Source organism: Hylaeus anthracinus, unplaced genomic scaffold (genome assembly GCF_026225885.1).
Source record: "Hylaeus anthracinus isolate JK02 unplaced genomic scaffold, UHH_iyHylAnth1.0_haploid 27314, whole genome shotgun sequence".
NCBI lineage: Eukaryota > Metazoa > Arthropoda > Insecta > Hymenoptera > Colletidae > Hylaeus > Hylaeus anthracinus.
Window position 1 is genome coordinate 40,096 of NW_026535121.1, and position 10,547 is coordinate 50,642.

At 42.9% G+C, this 10,547-nt stretch overlaps 1 protein-coding gene across 1 annotated transcript; it reads right to left on the reverse strand.

Moving 5' to 3' along the window:
• Positions 1-3,265: 3,265 nt before the first annotated feature.
• Positions 3,266-9,352, reverse strand: LOC128893276 (segmentation protein Runt-like). The gene is made up of 4 exons (XM_054154129.1): positions 8,823-9,352; positions 8,617-8,730; positions 6,822-6,926; positions 3,266-4,892 (listed from the first exon to the last, which is right to left on the reverse strand). The coding sequence occupies exons 1-4, from the start codon at positions 9,142-9,144 to the stop codon at positions 4,468-4,470; spliced, it is 966 nt and encodes a 321-aa protein (XP_054010104.1). The 5' UTR covers positions 9,145-9,352; the 3' UTR covers positions 3,266-4,467.
• Between the last annotated feature and the right edge of the window lie 1,195 nt (positions 9,353-10,547).

Below are 10,547 nucleotides of genomic sequence, written 5' to 3' on the forward strand. Positions count from 1 at the left end.
TGTAACTACTTCAATATGGTAATATTAATCGAAAATTCGAATTATTTAATTATACCTCTATAATTTCATCATTCTGCAATAATTCTGTGTATTTTTATGAAAACCTAAATGTGGAAAAAACGATCAAAAACGCGAAACAACAAGTGAAACTATTAACGCGCCTGTTTTGCGACATGAAAACTATGGTTGAACGCATTTCATGGACTATGAAATTCACGGAAGAAGTACAATCGTACATTTCGATACGATCGAAACAATCCTGATGAACCTCATTCTCGCTACTCTCGTCGAACCAGTAAAAACGCGATTCCTCTGTTCACCGGATGCCCCGTCACTTTTTAATATTCATACCGTTCTCCCGCGGCGTTTGTTATCAGAGTCGATAACTCCTGCCCTCGCTTTTCCCCAGGAATTCCGGATGGTTTTCTTCGGGGCACGCGTCAAGAATTATATTCGCTCCGCAGACGAGAATTGAGTTATTCGATGTCATAGAGATTAACTGTCCTGGATATCCAACGCGTGGTGCTTGACAAACGCGTCCGGAACGATCGTGCGAAAACGAAAACCGAAAACGAAACAAAACAAAATAAAAAGAACAGAGAGAACAGAATCCACCTTGTCCTAGGTTATGTTTCATAGTGACATAGTAGTGGCAATGGAGGCTCGCCTATCGTAACACGATATCCGCTGGAAACATCGAATTTGAAGCATTCCTCGTCGCGCTTTCAACCCGGAAATCACTGACTGCCCAAATTTCATGCTACCTTTTTCCTGGACGAATGATTACCGAGTAAAAAAAAAACCGTCCCCAACAAGTTGCACTCCTGTGTAGTCTATTATTATTATTAGACGTTTTTATGACGCGTGTGAGGTTATTCCGTAGGTCAACATTTTTCCCATGAAAATTCGCTCCGAATAACCAACATAAATGTTAATATTGTCAACATTACGTTTTTCGATTATTAATGTATCGCATTATCCAAACTTACTCTGATAAATAAATGAGCAATCAGGAAGAGACAGCCATATTTGTTTCATTAGGATGCCTAGACAGAAAACATTATTACGATATCTCTCAGGTTATACAAAATAATATTAAAATTAATAATAATGTATAGATAAATATTGTATAAAGAAAATAGAAACTTATATAATTCTAATTGTATGTGTATTCATTTACAATATAAACAATTATATTTATGAAATTATAGTTCAGTTTCCGTCTTTTTTCAGCTGAAGCAACGTTGAATAACTCAATGTTAAATAACTTCGATGGATATTATTCAGAGTTGGATTCCGTTTAATTTCCGTTAGTCTTGCCAAATAAAATCGACTTCGTACAAAGCTGTTCACAACTAAGAATAAAGTAAATTTTTAATAAATCATTTTATTAAAACAGATCTCGTTTATGAACCTAAGACTACCAAATATGTTATCGGTCCATAACTTCTAAGACCAGTTATGATAACATTGTCTATGTTCTTTTATTGTTCTTTCCGATTGGATCAGTTTAAAGGCGGATGAGAAACACTGTCGTTCCGCTGGTCTATCGGTACTAATACAGATCTCACGCACTCCCCTCGATATAAACCATTCTCTACCCTTGTGTTCACCGTATGGGAACCCATACACGCGCATACAGGAACCTCGAACGACCGCGGCGGAACGGCCATTCAGATTTAAATCGCGACAGGAAAAAAAAAAATATGGATTCCCCTTGCAGCGGCACGAAGCGGCATTTCAATCTCTTTCACGGTGTTCCTCCGCACCAACGCGTTGCAAGACAGATCTGAATCTGTCGTTTACAGGGGCGCTACGAAAGTGCTCTCGTTCCTTTCCACGTACGGGTTCCGTGACCGAGATTCCCGCAAATGGAATCGTTAACACGACGAAGTGGTGTGGCCTGTTAATTCGGTGGAACAACTTCACGGTTACACCTTCCATTCACTAAAGAATTTACTCGATGAAAAGACCTTTCCTAGCGAATCCTAATCCGTGCTCGTTCGCAACAAGTTTTCGTAAGACAATATTATTACGATTCTCCAATCTTATCAAATATACAGATATCATATATTATACAATACACAGAATGAAGGTCCCAGCTGAAGAAGGCTACTTAAATATGAATACTTAAATACGAATTCACTGTTTTCAGAATGTAATTTTCAATACATTTTATATTCTTCGACCACCGTAAATCGTTAAAATAGATCGAAAAGAATCGATTTCAAGAAAATTTCGTTCAAGGAAATTACATACTGGATATTGGTACCGCACCAATGTCAATGTGTGATTTGGCTCCTGAAGAAGCTACCGACAACGCCGGCGAAACGTCGAAGCATATTATGTACAAAGGACACGCTTTACACCTAGAATCGTACATGGCAGTAAATAGAAATACGTGAAGAAACGGAAGTCTGACAAATCAAAGCTTACAGTTTACCCTTGTACTCGATTAATCTTCAAACACGATTTTCTTGAAAACGAAGCGTTGTACGAACAAATTTAATTCCGCACTTTCGAATTAGAGAATAGGTTTTTCATAGATGGATCAGAAGTCGAATAAAGTTTAACGAAACTAAATCTATGCATGTCGATTTCTCCAGAAACTACTTGGCCGCTAGTGCTATTAAAAAGTAAATCTCATTTCTAAGAATAGTAAACATAAACTGAAAACACTTTTATGACTGTTCAGTATTTATTAAAAAAAAAAATGAGCGAACTTTAGCCAACAGATTTATTTCTGTCAATGAAATCGGAGTTTCTGCTACCATAGAACTCCCAACCCCCTTCCCCCTCTCACCTCTTCTAGATATTCACTACTGACCCGTACCAAGATCTAATTGGGTCAAATACATTGGCTTGAACATCGATGAAAGGTTGACGTGGAAACATCACATCCTGCAAACGGAAATAAAGTTCAGAGAAATGGTAACTGGTACGTCAATCAGAAATTTCAATTGAAACCAAATTGCTTCTACACTAAATCAAGACCTCTTAATGTGTAATAAATAAATGGCTAAATAGTCAAACGATACATTCAATTCTTATCATAAATTAACGATTGCATTACTTTAGTAGAAAATTAAAATTGTACATGCATGCTTACGAACAAGCTGGCTATGGTATGGCGTAAAAGCATACGTTTGTACTGCTCAAGCGTTAAGATGACATCTGATTTTAATTGAAGGATGTTACTTTTAGGAATAAACGGGTATTGGCTGTAGGATTCGAAATTAGGGTGAAAGATTGAAACCAATTAGGATTTAAATTTTCGCATCGATTTCGTTTTTATTTTGTTTTCGCTGCGTTTCTATATAATACCATCTGTTTACATTAAATTAGATCTCTGGCTTATAAATAATATCAATATCTCTGTCTTTTGGTCTCTCTCGCTCGCACACCCACACGCATACGCAACACACTCGTTCCTACACTCACGAATGTACATATAATATCTCTGTCTCTCTATATTATTGTCCACGAACTATCTACACGTATATACAAAGTGTCCTATGTACAATAATCGTTTCTCGAGAATATTACACGCGATCTAGTGACCGAAAGTGACCAGCCTCCGATCGACGAACCGTTTCCTGATCCACCGCCCGAGTCCACGTACGATCTCCGTAAACGTGACTACAGTCCTCTTAGTGACACCTTCGTAAAACCGAAGGTGGCGTCTCCGACGTCATCGTGATGATGAGAAAACAACAACAAATGCAAACCGTCTAACGAAAAGAAAGTCGCTCAGGCGAGAGCAACGATTAAGGGATCTGACTAAATTCTAGTTAAAAAAATCTTAAAAAGATTTATGCTGCAGAATCTATTTCAACTTGCCGTGTATCTAATACCGCATCCCCAACTTTGGATTCGTTTATCCCCGAGACGACGTTGTTCACGCCGTTGAGGAAGATATCTCGAGAACCACTCGATGCTCCTGTACCGTCTAAATTAACATTATCCCGATATATGTACGCAGAATCTATTCGAAGCAATTGAACGTTGTCTTGCTCTGATTCTTTCAGTTGTCAAGCTTCCTTACTTCTACTAATTCAAATTACAGCAAGATCTACTCGGAGTAAGAATACGTCCGATTCGTTTGAAATCACCAGAACGAGAGCCGTCACGTAAATCGTGGCAACAAGATTTTACCGTTTCCTCGACAGAATCAATCGCGTAAATTTGAAAAGATCCCGTAGCCCGATAAGAAAGTAAATAAACGCGTGTACTCGAAACATGAAATCACACCCGATACCCGAGACACGGAGTCACATCCGATACGATTCTCCGACCGAGTCTGAAATATCGTCCAGTGTTAGAGTCGAACTAGTCACACCCCTTAACGTCGGTCGTCCGTGAACGGAAGGGACATGTATCCACCCGACAACGTCTAAATAATCACTAGCCTTCCAGCGGGAATTGTATGTCCAGATTTCACCGAGTCTGCAACTCGTTCCTCGCACCCTAGTAAGGCCTCCAGAACTTTTTCGTGGGCTGCGGAGAAATCATGGTCGTGGCGGTCTTCAACTTGCTCCTGGCGTTCTCGGTGGGTTTCTTTGGGACGGTCTTCTCCGGTGTTGAGGCGGGGGACGAGGCGGTCGCGGAGATGACCGATGACGCCGGTGGTAGGGTGTTTAATCTGATTGGCACGAACGCGCTGCGAACCTCCTCTGGCGCCGATTCGCTCCCGGAATCGCTGGGACTCCTCGGCGGCGTTCTGGACGGGCTGTTCGGAATGGCTGCTGCCGTGGTGACGGTGGTTGTCGTCTCTGGCGGTAGCGTGGCGTACTCCATCGGATACTTGACGTTCGCGAACGGGTAAGAGGGTAAAATTCCCATCGGCGGGAACGTCGGCGAGAAAAGATCCGTCGGCGGCATCGGGTTCGTACCTAAACAGAGAAGAGAGAACCCGTTGATTAGAGACGTGGGTTTCAGAGAAGCCGTGGTGACTGCTCACGGAGAGAGCGAAATAGAGGAAAAGGGACAGAGAGGGCTCGTAGGCGAAGGGAGCCAAGTCGTATTGTTGTTGCGTAGTCGACGGAGTGGCTAGAATTGGGGGGTCGAAGGGGTCCGTTGTGGGAAAAGGGAGCTTAACCCCTCGGTCCAGCTACGGGGTATGAATCATCGCCAGGCGTCGCGGACTACGGCGAAATCGATAACGCGGACTCTCCTCGTCGTGAACGCGTGTGTCCTCTTTCGAGGCTTTTTTTCTATTGCTGGAACTTCGACTGATGGGTGCACCGGGATGATATTCCTAGCTCGGCGCGTGCATTGTTAGGCTTTTGATTGATTACGAGCTGGGACGAGGACGAAGGCCCGCTGGGGGAGATTAGGAGCACTCTTGGCTTACTAGTAGTTCCGATTACCTCATCTTGGAGAACGACGGATCGGAGCAGAGGTTTCCAGAGTTTCGTAGGAGACTTCGATGAAAAATTGAAAGATTCGTTCAGAGGGTTGAAATAATTCTTTAAGAAGACGTCGGCAGTTTTGGCAACAATCAAAACACCTGCGGGGAGTAAAGCAAGTCGGAGCTAGTGATTGCTTGCTACAGAGGCAAGAATCAAGTTGTCCGGCTGCGTACTGATCGGTATAAGAATTGGTTATCTCATCGCAAGGTGATCGAGTCGATTTATAGGAACCTCACATTTATAGAAATCTCTACGTTACACGAAACAAACAAGAAGTGATGGTCTCGTAATCATTTACGATTTTTAATAATTAATACGGATACTCTTTGGTACAAAGAGCTATATTACGGCGTTTTATGCTTGATCTGATATGACTGAATGACTTCGATGTATTTATGGCAATATTGAAAGGAATATCCGTTTCAAGTCACAAATTCTGTGACTCGATATTGATAAACGATCAGAAGAAGAGCAGGACAAACAACAAAATGTTGAAAATAAAATCTATTATCATTGTATCTTTTCTAGAATATTATCAACGAATCGGCGCGATTTTCTCGACGAAAGCAAGTCTAAACGTGACTTTCTTCAGACCGCTTTTAAGAATACAAAATTGAAATTTTGTTTATAAATAATTGCTCGCAAATGAATGACGTATACGTGAAAATAATTCAAACGAAATTATATTTGACTCGGTTTAGTCGGATATCGATGACGTATTCGTAGAAGTATAATGACAGTGTAAATTCCAATTTTCATTACGGAATGAAAGTAGACACAAGCCAACAATTCAGTTTCTCAAATTCGAGAAAAGGTGGTAGAAGCTCTTTTACAAATTACAAAATGTCAAAGACATGCAATTTGTTAATTCTTCGAGGCAAAATCTTCAACGCTAAAAAATATTAATCAAGAAACCATTCGGTATATTTTAGGAATCCGTTCTTAGTTTAGCGATAGTTCCATGATATTGTCACAATTACTGAAATTAAACTTTTCGATATCGAGAGACGATGTATTAATAGCTATTCATAAATTTCTCAGACGGCCGATCAATACTTCGATACTCGATATCGAGCAACTGTTTGCTGTCATCGGCACTGTTTATTTACCTCCGGAAGTCGATCCCTATATTTACGAAAAGTAACGCGAGGTTGTATAAGAAGTTCAACGGTTTAAAACTAATGCCGAAATATACTCGGTGACTATAATTTGACGTACACATCTTGGCATAGTAATATCGATGGTACACTCGGAGATTCTAAATCTATGTAGGTTTTATATTTCTGCTAGAAGATGTGTCGTATTGTACTCTGCAACCGTACAGACCATTGTGCGCTAGATTCAAACTGTTAGAAGATAGAGAGAGAACGAGACTTTTTTGTTATATACTACGAAGAAATGGAATCTTACCTTTGAACGCCGGATGAGACAAATGCCACGCGTGTCCTAGATATGCAACGTCCATCCACGGGTTGAGCAATCCTAGTCCAGGGAATCCGGGCCCGTACTGATAGTCTGCAAACAGACAAGAAGCGTTTGGTTAGAGCGATTCGAAGGTCTCGCGTCGAAAATAACCGCGAAAATCGAAGTCGAGCGTCGATACCTAGTAACTCTATTAATAAATCCCGCAAGATCTCAAGGTTTCCCCCGGAACCTTGGCGAACTTTTCCCTCGATACCATACGATGTGCAACGTTCCGATCCAGTCAACCCTCATCGGGTCAATAAAAACGAATTAAACCGTCGGAGTGAACGGTGGATCCAGACAGCCACGAACACGTCTAACGAACTGACAAAGAGTAGCGGATGGCGGAGATAAAAAGACGACTGTCGGCCAGCCGGGATCCCATAAAACGCGGATTAACGATGCTCTCCGTAGGCGAGCTAGCGATCTTTGTTTACAACAACGCTCGTTCCATACGATTTTCGTTGCGAGCCACATGCTACCGCCATATGCGGCGTGATAAACAAACGCATAAACGCGGCTTCTTTGCAGACGACGTTGATGGCCGGCGTATGTGTGGGTGCTCCTGTACCACCCGCGGCTTCGTTTGGCTCTTTTGGCCGACCGAGCGCCGCCCAATAAACACACCGACGCCAACGTTACCGTTCTCCTGGCCAATCATAGATCGCATCCAAGAAAATAAGCAAGGACGTTAATCCGCCATCGGCGGCGTTGGGTCATCTTCGACCCACAATATTTTACACCAGAATTACGACCGACAACTTTATATCACGGATTGAATGATTTGCGTCTACCTAACTACTCCATTATTTAGTTTAACGACATAAAACGGATAACATCGTTTCTAGCATTTTAGCATTTAAAAATAAACATTTTAAATGAACATTCAAGCGTTGCAAATACGATCCTAAATTACTAGAAAATTGAAAAAACTTAGGAATATATCATTATTTTAAACAAAACTTTGTTGAAAATGTAGTTACCAAAGTACAATGGGTACTATGGTTCAAATTTTAGTCGGAAGTTTATTCTCGGAACTGTAGAGAAAGAATTAAACAGCGAGTCAAAAATCTCCCGACATCGTCTTGGCGTTCTGCTATCGAACTTTCCGTCAACCGACGGTTCGGAATGCGTCCGTCATCGCGGTGACTTGTAATGACGCCAAGCTTTCGTTGATCCACGCCGCGCATTCAAACGTCTACCCCGTGTACGTGTGCGCGCGCACAGAGCCACCCTTGTATATACACGTGCAAACTACTCGGAGGCTTGCGACTGCCGCGGCTCGCGGTTTGAGGTTCACCGGATTATTAAACGCCTGTAGGCACCGACGACCGTTTACGGATCCTGTGACACTCACGCTTGCCCTTCTTCGGTTTGTGAATGTTTTCAGATTTATTTTTTAGCATAAGTTCGTCGTATAAGTATGTCGCTTACAGAAAACACCATTGTACATTTTTCAAGTTCGATAAGCGAGAAGAAATTTCAAGAACTATACCCGTCCCATTTCTATAAACGTTGGAATTTGTACTTGAGAAAATATAACAATTGTCGAAAAATGTTTATAGTTTGTTCATCCTCTACGTAAATACCCATCGTTAGTTAAAGCAATAAAGAAATAATTGTATTTCGACTGAATTATATTAAAAATCGGTATGTTGAAGTTGGAAAGGAAAAGTGAACGAAGTCTTCGAGATCTTAATTTTGAAATTCTCGTACCGATAACTAGGTAAGATATACTTACTCGACTTGGACCTTGGTTCCCTCGGTCCATCCACGGTGACCTTGATAGCCTTTGTGTAGGTAGCGACTTGAAATGGCACCGTGCTGATTTGTATAGTCAAAGAGAACGATTTTCCTGTAATCAAGCAAAAATCCCTCGGTTAATTACCGTCAAGGTCTTCCCTCGTAGATGGAAACGATCCATCGATCGGTGCGATCGACACTAACCTCTCCCGCTGCGACCGACAAATCTGAGGTCGTTGAATTTGGCGACCTGATTCTTCATGACAGCGGTGCAGTTCCTTAGCTCTCCGCAGCAGTTCTCGTCGTTTCCTGCTCGAATGGTGACCAGGGTTCCGTCGCTGACCTCGTCGAGTGCGACGACCTTGAAGGCCACTGGTAGCGATTTGTTCGACCGCCAATGCGATGGTAACGCGCTGCACAGGATGGCGGGACTTCCGGTCTTCACGAGGTCGCCGTGACAGGCTTGTAGGGTCTCGTGGATGGCGTTGAAGCTATCCATTCCTAACGGTCCCGCCGGTAGATGCATGTTTCTTCACCGTTGAATTTCTGTATACTCGCGAAGCAACAGTCCGACTGGGTTAATCCTCGATAACACAAAGTCAGCTTTATATCCTCTGCGCACTCAGTTCAGATTCGATATCACTGTGTACCTTCCAACTGCACTGTTATGGTCCCCGAAACACCATCGATTGTAAACAAAGTCTACTTTCGCTTCAGGGACACCGGTACCGAAGCCGTCGAAGAAACTCGTCTTAGCTCGTTGCACTCCGCGTTTAAAATAAAAAAAACTTCTCACGAAACTATTACACCGAACCGACGCGCACTCGATGCCGGCCGAGCGGAGTCTAGTTTTTCGCGGCCGCAGCCGCAGCTATTTAGAGGGGATTTTTCTCCCCTCCAATTTTTCCGGAGCCCCACCCAGGCCAGGCGCGTCGACCAATGAGGACGGCGGTCGTGTTGTGGCCTCCGCGGCTCGCCGCCTTCGCCCCTAACCAGGCCTAGGAGCTGCCTTGCGAAAGGGGCCGTCAGACTCCTGCCTCTCTTGCCCGAGGGTGGCTTGCGCCTCTGCTCTTTCTTACAGTCTTCGCTCTTCCCTCTCTCGTCAAACATTCGTCTCACGCTCTTGCTCCCGTTTGGTCGCGCCAACCCTTGGCGTCGTTCCCTCTCCGTTCTACCGACTGACTCGCTTCGGTTGCTCTCGTCGCCGTCTCCCTCGGCGCGCGTTCCGTCTCGTTCCGTCTTGCCGCGCCACGCTTACGTGACGACGTGAAATTTCACGCGCACGTGTTCGCCCCCCCCCCCCCCCCCACCCCCCCCCCGGCCAGCTTCGCCGTTCGACGCTCTGCACGCGTTTCTTGACCTCCGTGGTACTGCGCTAGGGAGAACGTGTGCGGCTGAGGGTCGTCCGATGACTCGGGGGGGACTCTTGGAGGACGCGGATAACCAACGCGCAGTGGTCAGATTAAGGCTGGCACGGAGAATCTCGTGGTATCGTATGAACGTTCGTATCTCTTCATAGGTACTTTTTATTTGTCAAAAATGTAAAGAGACACGCAAATATAAATTATAGTAAAAACATCAAGGATATTGTAAATTATTACGTCAACTTGGAATTAATTGTAATGGAATTACTAGTTTGTAAAGTTTCGATTTTTAATGTATAAATGTGCACGGTTCGTGAGGTTACGCAAATAGTTTCGTTTTTTCTTAAAGTGGATTTTTATTCAAAGCGTTAGCTTTATATCTGGCCCTTCATAATAATTTCAGCATTTACCTGATACACAAGCGAAAATGAATTAATTTCTATTGGAAACATTGTATCTTATAATCTGATTTAATATTTATTATAATTTGATTTTAATTAAAATAGTTAAATACAACTCGCTTTACGTTTTCTTACGTTATCGTGATTTTCCCAGGGTCAGATTA

Bases quoted from the DNA above. Each gene is read 5' to 3' on its own strand.
- LOC128893276 (XM_054154129.1), bottom strand. From the start codon at position 9,144: ATGCATCTACCGGCGGGACCGTTAGGAATGGATAGCTTCAACGCCATC. The intron at 8,731-8,822 runs GTTAGTGTCGAT...GCTTGATTACAG, and splicing joins TGTCGGTCGCAGCGGGAGAG to GAAAATCGTTCTCTTTGACT. The intron at 6,927-8,616 runs GTAAGTATATCT...GTCTGTTTGCAG, and splicing joins GGAACCAAGGTCCAAGTCGA to ACTATCAGTACGGGCCCGGA.